The 22,605-nt window shown below is 34.0% G+C and overlaps 3 protein-coding genes across 4 annotated transcripts in view; 1 reads left to right on the top strand and 2 right to left on the bottom strand.

Annotated features, from left to right (window-relative positions):
* The first annotated feature begins 833 nt into the window (after positions 1-833).
* LOC119828767 (CLIP domain-containing serine protease 14D-like) lies at positions 834-6,882 on the top strand. 2 transcript variants are annotated; one of them, XM_038351011.1, is made up of 7 exons: positions 839-908; positions 2,553-2,689; positions 3,463-3,637; positions 4,225-4,388; positions 4,740-4,845; positions 5,254-5,419; positions 6,172-6,882. In XM_038351011.1, exons 1-7 carry the CDS (start codon positions 845-847, stop codon positions 6,386-6,388), a joined length of 1,029 nt encoding a protein of 342 aa, XP_038206939.1. In that variant the 5' UTR covers positions 839-844; the 3' UTR covers positions 6,389-6,882. The 2 variants fall into 2 exon arrangements, with proteins under 2 accessions (XP_038206940.1, XP_038206939.1); XM_038351012.1 differs by lacking the exon at positions 2,553-2,689 and having other exon boundaries at positions 834-908.
* Positions 6,883-8,165: 1,283 nt separating this feature from the next.
* Positions 8,166-12,707, bottom strand: LOC119828837 (CLIP domain-containing serine protease 2-like). Its single transcript, XM_038351122.1, has 7 exons — positions 12,565-12,707; positions 11,203-11,339; positions 10,646-10,838; positions 10,320-10,498; positions 10,001-10,109; positions 9,123-9,300; positions 8,166-8,620 (listed from the first exon to the last, which is right to left on the bottom strand). Exons 1-7 carry the CDS (start codon positions 12,626-12,628, stop codon positions 8,377-8,379), a joined length of 1,104 nt encoding a protein of 367 aa, XP_038207050.1. The 5' UTR covers positions 12,629-12,707; the 3' UTR covers positions 8,166-8,376.
* Positions 12,708-14,675: 1,968 nt separating this feature from the next.
* LOC119828707 (CLIP domain-containing serine protease 14D-like) overlaps positions 14,676-22,605 on the bottom strand; it is a 13,318-nt gene continuing 5,388 nt past the window's right edge. The window contains exons 6-12 of the mRNA XM_038350947.1: positions 17,361-17,495; positions 16,776-16,912; positions 16,394-16,562; positions 16,063-16,241; positions 15,718-15,826; positions 15,284-15,458; positions 14,676-15,020 (exon numbers count right to left, since the gene is read on the bottom strand). Of these exons, the coding sequence (XP_038206875.1) occupies positions 14,777-15,020; positions 15,284-15,458; positions 15,718-15,826; positions 16,063-16,241; positions 16,394-16,562; positions 16,776-16,912; positions 17,361-17,495 (1,148 nt within the window). The 3' untranslated portion in view covers positions 14,676-14,776. The remainder of the gene's footprint in view (positions 15,021-15,283; positions 15,459-15,717; positions 15,827-16,062; positions 16,242-16,393; positions 16,563-16,775; positions 16,913-17,360; positions 17,496-22,605) is intronic.

The raw sequence follows: 22,605 nt of genomic DNA, 5'->3' as shown, positions 1-22,605 counted from the left end.
TTTCCTTTTTATAAGATTGGTAGAGGTATCTGAAAATAGGAGCTCCCGTCGATAATTCTAATGAGAATTAAAAAAATTATACTGAAATGGAAACAATATGTCTAAAATGTATTTAGTATCCATTGTGATACATCATAAGGAGTTACGTCAGTTTCCCTTTTTTACAAGGTCTCAAGTTTCATTGTCTAACATTTTTTTTTATTCTACGCACTTTTTTGAACTACTAAATTCTTCGAAACTTTTTGTCTTTTGATATTTTGCTGCATTTAGTAAATTCGATATATTATTCTTTCCATAAATTTGCGTAAAATGAAACAGTAAAAAATCCGTGTCTGTACATAGAATATATTAAAAAAGTAATACTCATATGTCGAAGATAAAAAGTCGTAAGATCCATATAAATATATAATCCAAAACGGTTATTAATTAATTCAGTTCCTTCTTAAAAGTTGTTACGTACTTAGCTAATTTAACAAAATCTTATAGTGACCATATAAATATCTATTAAAAAATGTTTTAAATTTTAAATAATTCCACGGCCGTCGCATGAAGGCATAAAGTATGTAAAATCCAAAGCGAAAAAAAATTTGAAATATACAGCGTTTATATAATGCTTGTTTGGTTTCTTAATGATCTATTTTAAACCACAACAAAGTTACAGGGGACCGAAAATGACATAAATTGCTTCGATAAAGGTATGGCACGGTTGTGCCGCAGTTTTGTTTGCTAGACTTGGCAGGGGCACTGCCGTGCTCTCAGCGGATATATAAGAAAGAAATACTCATCTCGGACACTAGTTGATACAAGAGTTCGAGCGAGTAAGCAAGCGAGCCATAGATTTAGAATGTTACTACTAAACGTAATATTTACAATAATTCTGCTCCAAACATGCAGTTATGTCTCGTCCCGTGAGTATTTTTTTTCAATTTCTATACCTACTATTGTTTTAAACGTATATTTTATTTTAAATTTGAAGGACATATTACTAGTAACATCTTAACCTACTCATAGTGATAGAAGTGAGTTTATAAAAACATAGATATAGTTTTTAAAAATACTAATACAGAGACGTCTATTGCAAACCTAACCAAAACTAAACAGTTGTTTCATGTCAAGCTTAAAGGATGGCTCCGCTATCTTTTGAGGCAAATGTAGGCGAGTGTCCCCCCTCTAATTGCGAGCTTGTCGCAAATTTTAAATGAGCCAATATATTTCACAAATGTACATACTAAATAATAACATAATTAACGAAATATATCTACATAGGGAAACTATTTTTGATCTTGTTTATACCTATTGATGTAAGTGTGCCACGGATATCAGTGAACCATAATATTAATGACCTAAGTCACTCTGCGCTGTTTACAAGTGAACTTTACATAGCTATAGATAAGTGTATTTTACCTTATATTTATTATATTAACTTGGACTACATGAAGTCGTTATGTCAAATATAAATTGGGATGCTATAGTAAATAGACCAACAATATAATCAAGAATTAATATATTCAAGGATTTTTAAAGTTTACACGAATTAAAATTTATAAGTTTGGGTATGCTTAAAATTTATAAGTAGGGGGAAGTACCACCTCAGAGTCCAAATTGGACAAAGTTACCTCTAGACCTCAAAAATAAGAATTCTTACTCGATCGCTTGAAACCTCCAAAGTTATCGATATTCAAAAATAAAATGACAATACCACGCAACGAATCAAGAATCTTCGTTTTTGAGAACTTCGATAAACAATGAGAATGATAGGTCTATAATATGCCATGCGGGAATAATGCAGTTTTAGTCATCATCAAAGACGGGTTCGTAATATCATAAGATAACATAATCAAGTTCATAGTAATTTTCGCGATTTACCTGGTAGAAATATGAAAAATATACGTCGAATGAAAATTATAAAAAAGTTCAACCCTCTATTATTTTTTTTAATGTTTCCTCAGTCCACAGTTATTTACTTTGGAATTACTTATGTTTTCATTTTATTGATGCATTTAATAAATAATTTATAACGTATGCATTTATGTAATAATTTATAAATAATAAAAATATAAAGTTTATATAAGATAACAAATAATAAAAAAATCGCGGTTAAACAACGGTTAGCACCGTCATAAGTTGGATCGCTGACAATTTTTTATTAGCACTTAAGTACTCTTTAGCTTTTCTGTATGAAACTCTTAGTTTTGCAAGTTTGACCATTCTTATGTCAACGACAATGGTCGCCTGATGGTAAGCGCTGTCACCACCCATGAAAACTTACGCCTCTACAAATGGATTGCCGACCATAAATTGGCAAGGGATTAAGAAAGGATTGAGGAACAAAGGAGGAATAGAGGAAAGTGGGAAGGGTAGGAAAATAGATATGGGCCTTCGCCTCTCTCACTCTGTAGTATGTTGCTATTTCACGCTTTTCTATGCGGGTGTGGTACCTCCCCGGCGCAAGCCCAATTCGTGCCGAAGCATGCTCGACTCCAACAATTAAATCGACTTGCACTTCACCGATTTATTTCCAATTATATACGTATGTATGTTATGCCTTGCAGGGGAATGTAGTAACTGTCAACTGATCACTTCGTGTCAACCACTTTTGTTTCTGATTAATTACAAAAGAGATGACGAAACGGCGAATAGAATTATCCAAGCTCATTGTGGGTACGATGAAGCCAAAAAAGAACACATGGTAAAAACAATGTTTTTATATAAGTTGGGAGCAAATCAAATGAGTGATCTAACTGAAGCTTATACTGAATGGCGAACTTAGTTATAGACTTAAGGCTAAGAGTACACATACTACACGAACCTCGTAAAAAGAAATGAAAACATAACTATATATAGTAACTGCTTTGAAACAGCACAGCCTTTGAACTGGTCACCTGTACTACTGGTTTCTATACCTACTTCAGGCATCAATTATCCATATTCAACTTTGTATAATTATTGTGTCATATTCATATAGTTGTATGTAAAATCTGTTTGTGGATGGAAATAAATTGTTTATTATTTTTATTTTTGCAATTGGGCTGGATCGATGACGTCAAAGGGCCCTTCCAAATTAGAAAGAAGGTGATTTTTTTTGAGCAGTGATGGCTCAGTGGTGAGGACCTCGGTCTAAAATCGATAAGTCGGGGTTTGAGACCAGGCGAGCGTGTAGGAAATAAATTGATTTTTCAATTTATCTGTGACGGACAAAATCATGAGGAAACCGGTATGTCTGAGATTTAAAAATTCGACGACATTTGTTATCTGCCAACTCGCACTTGGCCAGCGTTGTGGATTATGGCCTAAGGCCTCATAGGAGACCTGTGTCCCAGAAGTGTGATATGGGCTAATGATGAGCTTATTAATTATTAGTATAGATTAATATTATTATAATTTCATATGATAGTTTTTTGGATAACTTACATTCAAATTTGACAAAAAAAGAAATGCTATTTATAAATCATTTAATTACAGGTCTGCTGTTCCGATTTTAAGTCAATAAAATCCGAGTCCAGAATAGGAGCTGTACAGGATAAAACGTCTCTGTTACCAGAATCGTGCGGAGACATCGACGGTTATCGAATTGTTGGAGGCAACGTCGCGGGACTCTATGAATTCCCTTGGATGGCCCTAATTTCATATAACGATAGTAATTATTTCTTTTTTTTAAGTGATCGTTTCTTGGTCAACCATATGGCCATTGTTTTTTTTTTTTTTTTTTAATGTCACAGTAGGCAATGGAGCTGGTGGGTCGCCTGATGATAAGCGCTACCACCGCCCATGAACATTTATAGAGGCATAAGGTCCATTGCAAACCTTACGCCTCTACAAATGGATTGCCGACTTTTGGGAAGGGATTAAGGAAGGATTGGCAAGAGGAATAAAGGAAAGGACTGGGAAGGGTAAGGAAAAGGATATGGGCCTCCGGCTGCCCCACTCACCGAACGAAACACAGCAGAATGCTATTTCACGCCTGTCTTCTGTGGGGGTGTGGTACTTTCCCGGTGCGAGCTGGCCCAATTCGTGCCGAAGCGTGCTCGACTACCACATACCATGTTCTGAAATAGTTTGGTTTCGTCGTCTTCGAAAGTTTATTTTTTTACTTATTTATTTGTTTAATAAAATGTTGTCAAATAAAATTTTTATTTTTGTAACATTAAGATACTTTAAAAATTCTTTAAACATTTCCCATTCAAATGTTATTATCAATTAATTTATAATATTAACAATTTTCAGCAACCGGGATAGACTTCAAATGCAGTGGCAGTATAATTAACTCCAGGTACATTCTGACTGCGGCTCACTGTATACAAGACACAATTATTGGTGTGCGCGTCGGTGAACACGATATAAGTACCTCAGAAGATTGTTATCAGAATATGTGCGAGACTCATATACAGGTAAATATTCCAAAAAGACTATTTAAAATCCTCCTCACTTTGGTAATATTATAAATGCGAAAGCGTTTTTGTGCTTGTTTTTTTTTTAACCAGAACATTTGCTGAAGGCAAACCAATCAATCAGACACATTATCTATTTATTTTGCTCCCCGTTCACTTACATTTTTGTTCTATTCAGCTGTTTACGTTATAGCTTCTTCTTCGATTCACAGAATAGCATACAAGAAGATAACAAAAGTTAAATAATTTAATGGAGTATCGGAGCAAATTGAAAGTTGAATATTTTTCACACTCTATTTCTAGGGAATAAATTTCTGCAACAAAATTTAATTCTAATTGTAAATTTTCTAGGATATTCCCATTGACAAAATCACTACGCACCCGAAATGGAATTTCCAAAAGCGAATTAACGACATTGCTTTGATACGTGTAGCCGAAGAAATCAATCTTACACCTGGTAAGCATTTTCTTCAACTCTTTGGTCCTAGCTTTACAGTTTACTTAAAATCTTGATGTTCACCCTGACAATCTCACCGAAATAATCTTATCTTGGAATGAACATGTGCATTTTTGTGTTAGTCCATTATATTTCTTTTACCCTTTTTTATTGCAGTATCAGAAAATAGGTAAACCTATACTTGCATTTAAAGAAAAAAACAAAATAATGATAATTTGTAATTTAAATTGAGTGAAACAATCACACTCCATCTTGGGATTTATGAATACATTTGTAATAATAATGTTATTTTACGATTGAATATTTACAAAGCTTAACAAGTTTTAAAACTAGCTACAAACTATAAATGAAAATAATCTAGAAGTAAAAACTTAACTGTTAATAGTTGATTATGCTTTTCCCCTTTAGCTAATGTTCAACCTATATGTCTACCACTAAATCCAAATCTACAAAATGAAGATTTGATTGGTAAAAATGCTGTCGTTAGTGGATGGGGATTAATAGAAACATCGGAAGCCTCTACTGTCTTATTGAAAGTTACTGTGCCTATCGTAGTTTGTGTGAATAAAACAAGGTTTGTTGTATGCTTTTACATATTTTGTCAATATTGTACACAATGAAAACCGCATGTTTCGCATGCCTGCTCATAAAACCCTTTTTTAGAATTCTTCCATTACCGTGCTAGCTGAGAGGTTGTGGAACTCACACCATTTCAACATAAGGAAACCTTCATCTATCAGCTCCTTCAAGTCTCTTATCAAACAAAATTTTATTTTTAAATAACAAATTATTTGTACTTTTCGCATCTTGCTCACTTATTTTTAGTTTGTTCTTCTTGTCCCTTTACGTATTTTACACGGGAATTAAATACATAGATGTGGGAGTTAGAAATAAATTTTCGGGTGAGACGACAGGTGCTTAGCTGTTTGGATGAGTGTAAATTTAGATAACGGCATTTGGAGAATCCTAAGATTTGATATGAGTGACACCGGTTGTAGATATTACTATAGCAATGATTTTAGAAGTGTCTGCTTTCCACTATGGTTTAATTTGAGTAGCAACCTAATTATTATCATTATTGACTAGCTGTGCCCCGCGGTTTCACCCGCGTAAATCCGTATCCCGTAGGAATATCGGGATAAAAAGTTGCCTATATGTTATTCCAATTGTCCAGCTGTCTACGTATCAAGTTACATTGCAATTGGTTCAGTAGTTTTTGCGTGAAAGAGCAACAAACACACACACATCCTTACAAACTTTCGCATTTATAATATTAGTAGGATAGGATGTACACCACATACTTAATACGCATAATTTTGATTACAGAACTCAAATCTGCGCTGGTGAACGCTTCAGAGATTCCTGCAGGGGAGACTCAGGGGGGCCACTAATGCTAGAAGATGAGTATGGTGATACAATGCGCTTTGTTCAATTTGGTATAGTATCATATGGTACTAGGTTTAAATGCGGATCTTCTACACCAGGAACATACACTGATGTTAGAAAATATGTTGATTGGATACTCGAAACAATAGAACCATGATTAAATAGGGAACGTTAACGTTATATTTTTCATACAGTTATAAATGTCAATATCTCATAAGAGTGTCGCGCTTGAACATGATTTTGTTGCTATTTCTGGTCCAGTCTGGAAGTTGAAACCATTATTTTACATTAGTGTTACAGTAGTAACTCTACACGACATTAAAGATTTGTACATGCTCCAACTGATAGCATGAAAGACATAACTAAACAACAGGATATGTTTTGTGGCTGATTGTTTATCAAGTTCTAATTAATGATCGAAGTGCTCGAGGACTTGGTAGGGTTCGGTTGATATTTTATTTTTTCAGTTAGATCTAGAACTTTAGTGAATTTTCAATACAAACCAATTTTTCTATTCTAAAAACTGTATTCATCGTAACAATGTAACCTGTATATTTGTATGGCACCATATAACTTAAAAACTCTTCTATGATTCTGATAGGACCGAACATTTATCACCAATGTAACTTTAAATAAAATATTTTTTTACTATTTGGTTGTTTTATATTTGTACTAATGAATATCCCAGTCACTTTAATGAATAACCTCTCCTATCCTAATGGTGATCCTACGAAAAGTACTACAATGTTTTTTGTAAACACAAATTCAACCGGCTTGAATCACAAATTGCACTTATAAATTATTCAAATCGCTTCCTACTCATTACCTGTACCTCAATTCGGTGCCAGCTAAGTGGAATAGGTAGTAGACAGGTACTATCTACAAGTATCGGCCTCCTTACTTCATATAATATCTACTATTCAAATAAATTGATTGATAGATAACTCTTTTTTTGCATAATTAATTTTAACAAAAATATGACATGACAACTAAAAAATTCTTCTGTAACCAACTCCATTTCCTAGATTTTAGTGATATTTTTGGAATTATTTTCAATTTTATTGATATCCCATTTTCAAATAGAATATATGTTCCAAATTGAATGTCGTAATATATATAGCGCCAAAAATTGTGCGAGTTCGCTTTTAAGAGGTAAGGGTGATAAAGAAGGGATTGGCAGCTGGAAAGAAGGATTAGACTGGGAAGAGTAAGAAAAAAAGGGCCTCAGCTTCAATATATACCGAACGAAACACGGTTGCATGCCACCATTTCACGCCAGTCTTCTGTGAGGGTGTGGTACCTCTCCCCGTACAAGCTGGCCCAATTCGTGTCGAAGCGTGATCGATTCCCACAATATAATAATTTTTTACGAATTACTTAAATACAAGTCAATCAGATTGAAATTTTAAATATTTGTAGATAGCTAGAATATTTAATTTTTGAGGGAACCGCTTTCAAATGAAACAATCGTTGGAGTAAGTTACATTTTAAATATTACTACTTGTTTTTTATACTACTCACAATCAAGATGAATCTAAGATACACAAACATACATTTCAAAAACTTTACCCTATTTCTAGCGTAGTCGGTATAAAATAAATGATGTGCATGTATTTGAATCAAGTTAACATTGAAGGTATACGAATTCATAAGAAGTCTTTTGCTTCTTGAGGAATATAAAAATGTTCTTAGCGAATGCCATATCTAATACGCCTAACTAATTCACTAATTAATAATAAACTCCTAATTTCACTTTTTCCTTTTTTTTCTTTTATTAGATTTTGGAAATCAAACGAAGCAAAATTAAATAAGGGAAAATAAGAAAAGGACTCATGTTTTAAAAAATGTGTTTTGTAATAGGGTAAATAATGTATGTATCCGAAGTTATGTGCAAATTACTATTTGAGGACCTATGAAATGTAATAAAACATTCATTACAACGAAATAGTTTATTAATTTACTGATAAATAAATTTGATCTGTATGATAATAATAGTATCGTGCATTGGGCATATTCAATACAACATATAAACGGTAGATTGGTCCCCAAACTAGACACAACAAACAGCATGTTATATCAACAAACAGCATGTTATACCTTGGAGATATCAATATGGCCCATTAACCGATATTATTATTACATATATTAAGGCTTTATCTTTTCCAAAATCCAGTCTACGTAGTTTCTAACGTCTGTGTATACTCCTGGAAAGCTCGATCCACATTTCTTTGGTCCATGCGAAACCACACCAAATTGAATAAATCGATCCACGTCATTATATAGTTGTTCCAACATAAGAGGACCGCCTGAGTCACCATTACAGGAATCCTTGTTGAGGTCACCTGCGCATAGTTGATTCTGGGTTCTGTCTTCGTTTTCGTTTGCTCTCCTGTGGAAAAAACATGGTTCAGAAGAGTGGCATACCTAGGTGGCGAGATACGCATGAATATACCCCGTCTGTTTTGGGTTTTATGACTTAAACGTTGTTTGTGTCTTGAGATATTTGAAATTGACTATGAAACATATGAGGTCATCAATGCGTCAGATGTGGGTTTTACCTTGCAAAGGTCCTGTTCCCGTGCGATGTTCGGAATAAAATCGATTACATATTGTTTCTGAGCTCTTAACCTATAAGCGTGAATAAGGGATAAACAAACAGAGCTACTTTGGCTTTTATAATTATTATTAGGAGGGATTATAAGTACTACATCTCTTAACGTTCGGTACACTAAGCGTAGTATAGAAAAATTTCGATTTCATACAATAATCCTACAGAATATTATCAAAAGAACATCAATAATTTTATATGTACAAAAAATTTTTTTACCTAATTGTTAGGTTTTTTGTGTACATGTTTTTTTTGTGACATGGAATAATATAGCGAGTTTTACCTGTTATAGAAACTGAGACACGTTTGTTTGCTTTTGATGTGTATTTGCACCTTCAATAGCACGGACGACTCCCGGCCTGTCTCAGTGAGACCCCAACCAGCCACAGTAGCCTTTTTCCCACTCAACGACGTATTCTTCAGAGTTTCAGTCACCGGAAGGCATATCGGGCCAACATTTTCTATAAGAAATATGAAATTATTTGTTTATATAAATATTTAACACAAATATTATAATATTTGTGATACCCCATTGTTTATGCTGCTCACATTTTGAATTGTTTATCTTTATCGTTCTCTTAATATTCACTAATATGTATCGATATGGAAATTATTCGAATTGGTCCGGCCATATTATACATATGTATATTTATACATATATACGTATAAAATGTACTCTTTAAGACTTATTTTTGAGTCATTCGGAACGGACAGAATTAATTAACAGATTAATTCAACCTTTGTCCTCTTATCAAGGCTCGGCGATAATACAACAATTACATGAATTTATCTTATTAAATATATTAGTAGTATTCATTTATCATTAAAGCGTGTTTTTTTTTTAAGTATTTTTCCAATTATATTTTATTTCTCAAGGGAAGGACACAATTCTCATGTATAAATGTAGACCGAAAGTTATTTTTCACATTGGATTCTGTGTAAATTGTTGCCAAACTTTGCGATTCTTCGACATGCTGATTTCATAAGGATGAGATGATGGTTATTACTGATCTGAATAATTTTCTGAACTATTAAATTGGGCAGGTATATCCTTCGTAGCTGCCAGCTTTGCTCAAACGTAGATGTGAAATAGGAATAAAACTATATATTTTATAATATAATGTCCGATATCAAAATAAATTAGGTTATAGATACACTCACGATGATTAAAGTCAATGTCCTCCCAAAGTCGTAATAAGGCAATGTCGTTATTAACCCACGGTAATGTTTGATAATTTTCATGTATGATTTTTTCCTCGACACCTACATCCTGAAAAGAAAAATATGAGGTCGCATCTAGGTTCTTATATATGTACACAGACTAAGATAATTTCCACAATTTTGTTAAACTGGGCAAATCGGATAATGTCTTGGAGAATGACAAAGTGAAAGAGAGATAAAAGAAAACTTTAAATAGCTAATATGTAAAATATATAGCTAATATGTAAAGAGTCTATATTTTTGTTGATGTTAAATTTACCTGTAGATGCGTTTCACAAATTAAGTTTGGATCTTGTCCCATACAATCTGTTCGGTAGCGGACGTCAAACTCGCCGAGGCGAACACCCGCGATGTCTTCTCCTTGCACACAGTGAGCCGCGGTTAGGATGTACCGTTTGTTTATTATAGAACCACTGCATTTAAATTGAAGGCCAAAACCTGGGAATACGCCACGATATTAAACATATTAATTCCCCTGTATAAATGCCGTTGTCTTTGTTAAATCTTCTAAATACTGGACTTTAGAAGATTTAAGAGAAGTTAAAAGAGTTTTCGACTACAGTAAATTAAATCATAAAATCTTACGCGTGTTATAGGAAATGAGGGCCATCCAGGGGAATTCGTAGAGGTTAGCTACTGATCCACCGACGATACGATTTCCTTCAATATCGCCGCACACCTCGGGCAATAATTTTAGTTTCTCCGTATTGTCTAGGGCAGCGCCGCTCCTATCGCTTAGGCTTGCCTGAATCCCATTCGAAAAATCCGAGCAGCATACCTGCAATAATACAATGGGAACGTTTTGAAGTTATTCTATTAGCTCTATATACAAGTCACTCAGAATAAAAATATCAGTTCGTAGATAAAAATATTGTTACTGTAACTACAAATATATTGGACAAAATACCAGTATTTGGGCAAATATTTTGTAAAATTTTACATTATACCAGTATAATGTACCACTTTATTTAAATCACCATCATTATTTTCTACAGAATGGGTCACCAACGTCCCTGCGAGAGAGGCAATAATACAAATTCTAAAATAGGAAAATCGAAAGGCAATTAAAAGTGCTTGCTTGAACTACGAGCCACCATAATTTTTTGGGTGTTAATTGAAAATAGACCTTAAGTATAACGTACCATATACAATTGTTCTTTCTCATCGAAACCGCAATATGCTTTTTGAAATTTTAATTTACTGTCGTCATCTCTTCTTGTTGCTAGTAGATCTAGGGCAGGCTGACATGACGTATACTTTTGACAATCACTACATTCTCCTAAAATAATGTTAAACTTAATTAAAATTCAATTTGTCGAATACCTCATTTCTTTTGTGTTACTGAAATAGCAACTTGCAATCTCTTTCCTATATTTTGCAAATAAACAGAATGGTTATTTAAAATGTTAAGTTATCTGACGACTTATTGTTATTAATTTTCACAAGATATTATATGGCCCACACGCTTTGATTTTTGTCTTGCATTGAGGAAATTCCAGTTTATCTATCATCAGCATCATCATCAGCCCATACATGTTCCCACTGCTGGGACACAGGCCTCCTATGAGGGTTCAGGCCATAATCCACCACGCTGGCCAAGTGCGGGTTGGCAGATGTTGCATGTCGTCGAACTTTTTGATTCTTGGACATGCCGGTTTCCTCACGATGTTTTCCTTCACCGTTTTAAGTAATGGTGATGTTATCCACATGCGCAGATAAATTGAAAAATCAATTTATTTCCTGCACGCTCGCCCGGTCTCGAACCCCGACTTATCGATTTTGAAGTCCGAGGTTCTCACCACTGAGCCACCACTGTTTTTTTTTTTGAGTTTATCTATATTATTGTCATTTTTTGGTCAAATCCTACATTTCACCATGTTCTCCCCCAGCAGTTTTGGAAATATAAAACCTTATTCTTGTCAATGCAGCTGCTTAATTTATGGTCGTGCTATAAGCTATTTTTTTCATCAACGATTAGATAAATTGTTTCTTTTCATAAAAATAATGGGTTAAACTATTTTAAACAGTAAACAAGCTTTTTTTTGCTATCAATTTTAGATGTTTAGATTAACTAATCGGAATTAATAAAATTAATTAACTGTTAGGTTAGGATCTTTGTGTTTAATTTATATAATAAAATTGCGATATTAACAAAAAACATAATAATAAAAATTGATCCATTTATCCGATTAAAAGTTAAGTCGGGGAAGAACAGGTGAAGGAAAGACTGAATGTTATTAAAGGAAAAAGTCTTGCGTTTTCTCAAGAAAACCTGTGTTTCCAAGAACTTATTAACCTATATAATTTATGAGCATTTATATACGAGAGGTTATGTTCTCATTAAAATACGTATGAGTAATATTTTTATAAACAAAATCAATCCTAAAACAGGTTTAAGAACCCAACGCAGATAATTCTTTTTATAAATATCAATGGAGTTATTGATAGAACATGCACATTATTTTATTCTAAGTATCTAATAAATAATATAACGGATTACTCACTGCTTGATACCTCTCTGCAAATATGTAAGAACAAAATACTATATAATAATGTTTTTATCCACATTGTAACTAATAATATAATTACTACAATGATGTGTCTATTCTCTACGGATGTCTTGAAGCGACTGCCGTCTTATGCCATCCTATAAATATATAAATATTATGTGTGTGAGCGTTGCAAAAACAAGATATCTGTAAGCTTTATGTGATGTTTTTTCCTTAATACAATTACCACTGTGAAGATGATATCGACTGCTCCGTCTCACCACAAATATAGCATAATAGAAATATCACAGCATAACAGAATAACTCGAAATGTTTTATTAGAATAATTACAAATGTATTGTTGAAATATGTGAATTGAATTTATTCATTTTGAACTCTTTTCCATTAAAATTGACACCAACGTCCCTGTTGGGGAGGCACTGCTCCAGTTTATAAAATAGGATCAAGCAACAACAATTGACTATGAAATACATAAAGAATTTCGCTAATCGGTTGAAAATCAACGGAGTTATCAAGTTTCAAAACAAAAAAAAAAACAGTCGAACTGAGAAATTCCTACGCTTTGGGGAACGTCCGTTAATATATTAAGAAGTTATAAATAAACTATTGAATTATATAAGTTGCAAAATAATCTCGACATGTAGTTTGTTTTTATATATTTATGTAAGCTTGTATGTTGCCTTTTAACAAAAAGGTTATCATTCGCATTATTTATTGGAATAAAATGATTGAATTATTAAATGTTTTAAAATTAAACGTAAGGTTGGGCGTAAAAATCAACCATTTATTTTCAACTAGACGGTCGCTTCGGCACCCCCTCGGATCGGAACGTCCAAACAAATAAAGAAGATTTGCAAAAAATAATTAATCTTCTGAACTAAATTATGAAAAATCTATAATGTTATTAGTCCGGTAAGAATTATAATACATATTATATAAAATAAGATTGTGTAATGCGATTGCCAAGTAAATTTATTTATTTTAAATGATACGGTCACTATAGGAAGTTGTTTGGTAACTACGGCAGATCATACTATTGTCGTGTGTCCCGCGTGGGCCGAGCCGTGCTCGCTTAGTCGCGGTCACCGGTCCTTCTCTGCCCTCTGTTGTTGGTACAATGGTGAGCAGCGACAGGTCCTGGCGAGCGGTGACTCGTTCTCTGAGGACGCGATCTTGCGGAAAGCCCCCACGCGGATCCGTTCCCCGTTCCAAGTGCAGACCTCTTATTAGGCGTCGTCGCACGTTGCGGTCGCTTTAAACCATCTATTGTCCGCTACGGTGAAGTGGTGTGAGACGTGTTCCGCTCACGCCGCCTCACAGAGGACGGAGGAGACGCAATCGCGCGCCTTGCAAGAGTTTTGTCATCTGTTTAAGGGCTTGGTTACAAGCGATCGCTGCCGTGGTTGTCGATGATGTCATCTGATATCCCGGCGAATAGCGCGGTTGTGGTGGAAAGGTGAAACAGACTTTAGTCGGTAGCTTCAATGCCTTCTATTGGCAGTGCAAGTTCGACATATAGGTAGTAAACAGTCGTTTCCAAGCGAGCATTCAGCAAAAAGGATGTTCCTTTTGGTTACTTTGTTACATTAGATTTGTTTGATCGCGCTAATCTCAGAATTTACTGGTCTAATTTGAAAAAATCTTTCACTGTTATATAGCCCCTTTAATGAGATTACTAGGATCACTAGTATTATATTTTATTATTGTCACTCTCACAGTCAAAACAAAACTAACAGCAGCTTTGAAGCTTATCTAGCAAGCCGTTTAGACTAAAGGACGTACCAAAGAAATATGTAACATACATACATTCCAAGATCATAAACCTCCTGGCGTATTTGGGTAAAAATCAACCCAATTATGTTTATAATACAGTTCCATTAACAATAATTGTATCAAAGCAATATTTTAAGGTATCTACTGTCATTGAATACAAAATGAAGTATTTGGGTTAAATATTTAGAAATGTTCTCACTGAATGCCATGTTTGTTGCTTCTAAGGTCTGTGAATATTACTTGTATTAGTAAATGTTTCGCCAGCTGGCGCGCGTAGTATAGTATTTTGGGAAGTATTGTTGATTTAGGGTAGAGCGAAGAGGGAACAAATGTACAAAGTCATAATAATATATTTTAGTATAACTTATCACTAGAAATACATAAAACAACATAGTTCATTCATTTACTGATGATTTTATCTATGAAATATTTGCTAAGGCTTTATCTTTTCCAAGATCCAGTCTACGAAGTATCTAACGTCTGTATATACTGCTGGGAAGTTCGATCCACATCGTAATGGTCCATGCGAAGCAATACCGAATTGAATAAATCGATAAAAATCATTATATTTTTCTTCTAACATAAGTGGACCGCCTAAGTCAGCGTTGCAGGAATCCTTATTGAGGTCACCTGCGCATATCTCTTTCTTTGTTCTGTCTTCGTTTTCATTTGCTGTCCTGTCAAAAAAAAAACATGGTTTAGCTGAGTATATAGCTAGGTTCGCGGGAATATACACGGTAGGAATTATGAGAGTTTTTGGGTCTTTAGATTTGACGAACATTCAAAAGCTCACACTGTAGAGTTTAGAGACTCACACTTTCATATCAACAAGTAATAATAAAGACATATTAAACGCAATGTTAGATTTTGAAAGCATATATGCAATGACCAGTGATATAAATACTTTGCGTTGTAAAATCATAATGAAAGCATGACTAACCTGTTATAGAAACTGAGACACGCTTCGCTATTAATGGGTACAAACGCCTTCAAAGGCACGTGCGACTCCCGTCCTGTCCCACCGAAACCCCAACCAGCCACAGTAGCGAATTTTCCACTCAAAGACGTGTTCTTCAGAGTTTCAGTCACCGGAAGGCAGATGGGGCCAACATTTCCTATAAGAATTATAAAATACAGCTATGCCCCTTGAACTCCGTAACACCTACATAGATATTTTTCTGATAAATATTATCTACTAGCTAGTGCCCGCGACTTCGTTTGCGTGAACTTCAACGGACGTGAACAACTAGAGGATTTCACCGTACATACTACAAAAAAGGTGCTTTATTTTAATTCAACAGCGGAGCCCAACAGTACGCTGAATTAACAATTGCATTGCAAATAATTTTTGACAAAGAGTTATTGCTAACTTACTATAATTAAAATCAATGTCTTCCGAAAGTCGTAATAAAGCAATGTCATTATTAATCCGGGGTAATGACGAGTAATTTTCGTGTACGATTTTTTCTTCGACACGAACATCCTGAAAAGAAAACAAAGGATTCAAGTCCTAAATAATTATCTAATTCCATGATTTTCTTGAACTGGGCAAATGGGATTTCCTTTTTCAGAATTTGTCTAGGAAAGTGACAAAATAAAAGTGAAAGAAGGAATGAAAAAAAATATATAATAAATATGAAATATATATAAAACCTAAGAACATGAAATAAGAGTTTATCTTTGCATTAGTGTAGTAATAATAGGTTTTGTCTCATTTACCTGTAGATGCGTTTCACAAATTAAGTTTGGATCTTGTCCCATACAATCTGTTCGGTAGCGGACGTCAAACTCGCCGAGGCGAACACCCGCGATGTTTTCTCCTTGCACACAGTGAGCCGCGGTTAGGATGTACCGTTTGTTTATTATAGAACCACTGCATTTAAATTGAAGGCCATAACCTGGGAAATACGCCACGCCACGACATTAAACATATTAATTCCCCTGTATAAATGCCGTCATCTTTGTTAATTCCATATTCCAAAACTTATCTGCTTAATTGAGAAAGTTTTAAGATTTTTTTACTACAGTAAATTAAATCATAAAATCTTACGTGTGTTATAGGAAATGAGGGCCATCCAGGGGAATTCATAGAGGTTAGCTACTGGTCCACCAAGAATACGATTTTCCTGAATATTGCCGCATGTCTCGGGCAATAACTTTAGTTTCTCCGTATCGCTTAGGCTGCCATGAACCCCATTCGTGAAATCCGAGCAGCATACCTACATAATATAAATGGAACATTTTGAAGTTATACATTGTATATGGTAGTCGAGTATGCTTCGGCACGAATTGGGCTAGCTTGCACCGGGGAAGTACCACACCCCCACAGAAGACCGGCGTGAAATAGCATACTGCTGTGTCAAAAAAATACTACGGTGGCATTGCAAACCTCCTTCGTTTTGGGACGTCGGAAGAAAGTAGACCTAACGTACCATTATCAATGTCTCATTCACATCGAAACCGCAATGTGCTTTTAGAAATGTTGTTTTGGCTTCGTCATGTCTTCTTGCTGCTAGTAGATCTAGAGCGGGCTGACATGATGTATACTTTTGACAATCACTGCATTCTCCTGAAATAATGTTTAACTTAATGTTTCTTGTGTAGTAAGCGAAATAAGTTAAAGATCTCAATAATTAGCTGCATCCATTACTTATCCACCATATCACATAGGTCGCCATCCACCAATTTTTATCATTTGAGATCATATATCATTTGACATTAATAAACTGATGTAAATAGCCAATCCATTTTTTTATTTAAATCCCTCATTAAATGGTTATATTTTTAATTGAATAGTATTTAATATTAATTAGCCATCCGCCCACTGTTTCACCCACTTAGTCTAAGGAAAACAATCTCGTGGGATTTCTGAGATAAGACCTAGACCTATTCTATGTCTTTTCTCAGGTCTCAAGCTATTTTAGTACCGAATTTTATCCAAGTTAGTTAAATCCAAAATGGTTTATAATTTTTATTTTGTTTTATGTATCTAATAAATAGTTTTACGGAGTACTCACTGCTCGACACCTCTCTGCAAATATATAAGAACAAAATGCTAAATAATGATGATTTTATCCACATCGTGGCTAATGAGATAACTACTACACTGAGGTGTATATTCTCTACGAATGTCTTAGAGCGACTGCCGTATCATATCGTGCTATAAATATATAAAAATTATGTGTATGTGCGCGTTATAAGAACGGAATATCTCTAGGTTCATTTTATTTTCTTTTCCCATAAGATAGTATCCAATACTACGACTCCGACACAACAAATAATAAAGATATCACAGTAGTATGGAATAAATCGAACGATGTATACTTTACAATTAATGTTTTGTTGGAAAATGTAAACCGAATTAATTAATTTTTCCAAAAAAGAGAGCAATAAAATGCAACCATAATTATTGAATCAATGAAACCTTTTAAGATATAAGGAAAAGTTAGAAGTAGGTGGGCGTGAAAGCAACTTCTTTCTTTCAATAGTGAAAGCAATTTTTACAGAATTCTATAACATTTGCAAAATATATTCTTCTGAACAAATTATATTTATTTAAATTATTTAACTTACAAAAAGAAAAAATATAATTATTTTTGATAAAATATTTTTGATACTTCTTCTTTGAGTCAATTATGGTAATGAGCTTTTGCCTATGGCTAGGACTATCGGACTCGCGACACTAGGGGTCCGTATAATATGTATATATGTATATATATATACATATGATAATATATATATACCTTAGCTAAAGAATCTCAAGAGAATGGACCGCCATGCAATTAATCACCGGGTCAACTGTTACGGAAAACCTAATTTTTTATTAGTTCTTGTTATACCAACAGGAATATATCAACCTATCCGTGTCCGTCCAGTCTCCCCGTGACCACGCTCGCTGTAAAGTGTTCGAAACGTCGGGTTAATAATATAATGAATAAATCGCGTTTAAAATCCGATGAAAAGTTTTTAATTTCTAAATGTATAATACTCGCGTGAAACCAAACACAAGAAAATACTAGGCATATATCATCTATGAAAATTCATAAGATACAGGCTGGGGACAGATGAACGGATAGGCAGACAGACAGATAAATAGATGATCTCGTTTTACCCTTTTGGTACTGAATCCTAAAAACATACTTCAGTAAACGGAATACGTCAATATCAAAATATATTTCTTCTTATTCAGCTATAGAGATGTCGGCCATCTTTTAACTTACAGCATTTTTATACTGAGGGGGGGTATATCTTATTCTATGAATAGAGATACATACATACGTACTACATATAGCAAACCTTTAACTGAGTAATAAGATTTTATGAAGGTAATGTTTATAAATATCATATCTACTGTTTTAATGTATAAAACTGCTATCGGGGAATTCCAGTCAATTTCATCTGGGATATTCCAATGCAACGTAAGTTCGATGCGATATCAGCTGTAGTGGTGCTGATGATAACCACTCAATCATCAATTTCAAATATATTTGGCACTCATTATGATTGACTAATTAATTAGACTGTCTAATATAATACAGATTTTTTTTCTAATTTAAGAGATAATGTACATAGTTATGTAAGGTATAATGTTTTGGCAAAATGAAGATTTTATTTATTTATTAAGACATGTTTTAGATGATATGAGTATAATTCTTTTGTATCACCTACTATGTGATGTGGAAGCTTATTTGAGACTTTCGTATGAATTGTATGTATTGATTCATATTAATTTATATAATACCCGCGGCTTTGTTCGCGTCAAATTTGGAGTAGTTTAATGGATGTTATTATTCATATAAACCTTCCCCTTGAATCGCTCTATCTATTAGAAAATATCCTATCAAAATCCGTTGCGCAGTTTTAAATATTTAAGCATATAGGGACATAGGGACAGAGAAAGCGACTTTGTTTCATACTATGTAGTGATTAGCTATGGCATGTAGGTTCAATGTGGTGAAAGCGTAATATGTACTGTGTACAGGAATCATGTGTGGTTCACTTGCGTATAATAAATGAATATGTACCGATATTGTTTAAGTATCCTCACAGAAGGTATTTGTATTTGATTTTTTTTTATTTTATGTTAACATTTTTGTTTTGGTATCTTAGTCATTTTGTAAACCGGCTGTGTAGTTTTTGAGTACATTGATTACAAACATTAAAAATATCTCCTCTTTATTATCTTGACCGCCTCCTTGGTACAGTGGTTAGCGCGTGAGCTTAGAACCGAGGGGTCCTGGGTTTGATTCCCGGTGGGGACGCAAAAAAAAAAAGTCTCGGTCTGGCAGGACACAGAAGGCTGATCACCCACTTGTCCAAAAAGAAAATCGATCAATGAAACAGATGTACATCATCTGCCCCATACCCCACTAGGGGACACGGGACTTCACTTTTTTTATTATCTTAGTTAAAATGTATTTTATTAATAATTATGAAGTTAGCACTTAGTATAATATTATCGATCTAATTACATACTTGTGACCTTTTTGATAACATTCATAACCAACAGACAAATTAAATAAATGACAAATTCTGAGTAGAAATTTGAATGTAAAATCTTTGCATACGATTCATATTTGGTCTACCGATCCGATTTCGCCGGGATGCTCATGTGCTGCATCTTCTTTATCAGGTTTTGCAACCCAAAGATGCCGAAGTACCTAAAGGAAAATTTCGTCTTTAGGGGTAACAATAACTAACCAGTTAGATCCACTGTATCGTTTAGGTATGCCACCACATCACCCTGGTTTCTATTATACTTCGTTCACTGTTCGGGCTAAAAACTGTGGATCGCTCTTCCTGAACTAATAAAAAAAGCACAGTCATTAGATAAGTTTAAGGAAATGCAAGTAACTATTATTACTCTTCGTGTTGTACTTCATAAATTTTATAGTCTAAACTTTTTTTGCTTTATATCATTTTATTCATTTATATTGTTTTATCTATTTATATGTTTATTTAATATTATTAATAGTTTGTTTGTATACTATTGTGAATACATACTTTATCTTTTATATTAATATATAAAAGATAAAGTATATATTCCAAAATGATGCGATTACTTATTGAATAATGTGATATATATTAATAAAAAATATGTATTTAGCAAAAACATTGACTATCTGGGGTTTTACTAGCTAAGTTTCCACCCAGTTTTTACGGAATAAGAATCCTATGTCCTTACTTAGGTAAGGATACTTAGGACTCAAAATATATCTGTACCAAATTTTATTAAACTTTTTATTTTATTTTATTTTAATATTCACAATATTGAATTGGTTTAATGTTTACATAATATTAAACCAAAGAAAATAATCAATAATATATTCCATTTTGTTAAAATAGATTAAAAACTATTCGAAACTATGTCTATGTTCTCTGAATCAAACGTGCATTTTTTTGGCAGATGTGTCCCACATGTCATAGGTACTTTTTGAAGAAAACGCCGCGGCGCAGGAAAATGGTAAAGCTTATGGTTTTGGTAAATAAAGAAATAATTAAATAAATAAATAAATCTTTACTTCACTTTAATCATTATACAATTTGGTTGAGAAGCTCAAAAGAGCCAGTAGTAGTAGCCATATATTCTGAAGAAGGTAAAAATCTTTGAAACGAGGAAAAGGAGGGAGAACAAAAAAAAGTTATATAAAGACATAAAAATGTGGAATAACCCTATGAGTGTTGTGTATATAGTTTGGTCGAAGTTTATATATGTGGGACGACCAGAAAATAAGGTTGGTACTAGAATGACACATATGGGCATCAGTGTGCGCGTAAAAAACAGTGGCGTCTTAAGCCTTGTCGGGGCTTCGGGTCTTTCCATTTAATCTCGAAAGGGAATAAGTTGGCGCATAGCGAAATGTACGTTTTATTGTGAACTCGATTTATGATTCACTGACGAATCACACACCACTCTAAAAAGCTTCATAGGTTTAAAAACTTTATTGACTCATTAGAACAATTCGTTCACTTAAAATGAATTACATGCGAATTATATATAAACTAGACGCTTGTCCCGGCTCCGCCCGGATATCAAGATTCCTGTTTTATCCCAAGGGAGCTAATGCTCCCGATTAATATCGGGAAAAAAGTATCCTATCATCCAATCAGCTTATACCATGTCTGTATATCAAATTTCATCAAAATTCGTTCAGTAATTTGCGTGATACACGGAGAAACAAGCAAACTTTCTCATTTATAATATTAGTGTGATTACCATATTCTGCTGCGATTAACTTTTCTGTGATGTGAATAATCCTACCGCCAAATATGTCGAACGAATAGTCGATTGTCCAAAAAAAACTCAAATGTTGCCTTGAAATATTTTACTTAAACCTCTTTGAATACTTAAAATAACCGCTTGTCACGATTCAAGTTAGAATATAGAATAAATATATACTTAAAAATGGCAATGGTAACTAAATACATACATGTATAACGTTATACTAGAGGCTAGAATCCTATAAAACGTCGCCTTGCGTTGACACGGGGCGCTTTCGTAGGGATTGTGGCTTAGTATTGAAGTTTTTTATTCAATGTCTTGTTCTTTCAATGCCTTATGCTTGCCTTATGTTAACATTACGCAATGTTATGTTATTCTTCTATATTTTCCAATATCCAGTCCATGTATTTTCTCACATCGGTGAATTTTGTAGGGACGTTAATCCCGCATATATACGAGCCAGAGGAAATTATACCGTATTGGATTTCTCGTTCAATACCGTTATACGTGCTCTCTACTATCAATGGACCACCAGAGTCACCTCTACAGGTGTCCTGGCCAGGTGAGCCTGCGCAAATCTGCCCTTGTAATTTATCTATTCCTTCTTTTGGATCCCTGCAATGTAAAACAACATGGATCAGCACATACTAAACACGTCACATGTCAATATCTTTTAAAATTTATAAGTATACGTATACATAGAGATACCTCCGGAGCAAACCGTAATAGAGTAAACATAAAATTAAATATAACAAAATTAATAGGTCAGAGTCTCTCTGACCTTTTAATTTTGTTATATTTAATTTTGTGTGTCTATATAAAGTGCTCATGCTCGGATTTTGTTAGATTTCGATAACACGTGTCTCATCCATTATAACAGTGGACTTTTTCTAAATGAAATGTGGCTATCCTTAAACGAGTACTCTTGAATTTGGCATAGTTGCATTGTACCGTTTCCAATTCTTCTATTGACAGTATCTTTTAAGCTTACCGAAGGCCCGTTTCCTTATCCTTACCCTTTCCCGTCCATTCCTTCTTTT

Source organism: Zerene cesonia, chromosome 8 (assembly GCF_012273895.1).
Source record: "Zerene cesonia ecotype Mississippi chromosome 8, Zerene_cesonia_1.1, whole genome shotgun sequence".
Lineage (NCBI taxonomy): Eukaryota > Metazoa > Arthropoda > Insecta > Lepidoptera > Pieridae > Zerene > Zerene cesonia.
This window is presented reverse-complemented; position numbering and strand designations above follow the sequence as displayed.

Bases quoted from the DNA above. Each gene is read 5' to 3' on its own strand.
- LOC119828767 (XM_038351011.1), top strand. From the start codon at position 845: ATGTTACTACTAAACGTAATATTTACAATAATTCTGCTCCAAACATGC. The intron at 3,638-4,224 runs GTAATTATTTCT...AACAATTTTCAG, and splicing joins CCTAATTTCATATAACGATA to CAACCGGGATAGACTTCAAA. The intron at 4,846-5,253 runs GTAAGCATTTTC...TTTCCCCTTTAG, and splicing joins AGAAATCAATCTTACACCTG to CTAATGTTCAACCTATATGT.
- LOC119828837 (XM_038351122.1), bottom strand. From the start codon at position 12,628: ATGTGGATAAAAACATTATTATATAGTATTTTGTTCTTACATATTTGC. The intron at 10,499-10,645 runs GTAAGATTTTAT...GCGTATTCCCAG, and splicing joins CCTCATTTCCTATAACACGC to GTTTTGGCCTTCAATTTAAA. The intron at 8,621-9,122 runs GTAAAACTCGCT...TTTTTTCCACAG, and splicing joins TGTCTCAGTTTCTATAACAG to GAGAGCAAACGAAAACGAAG.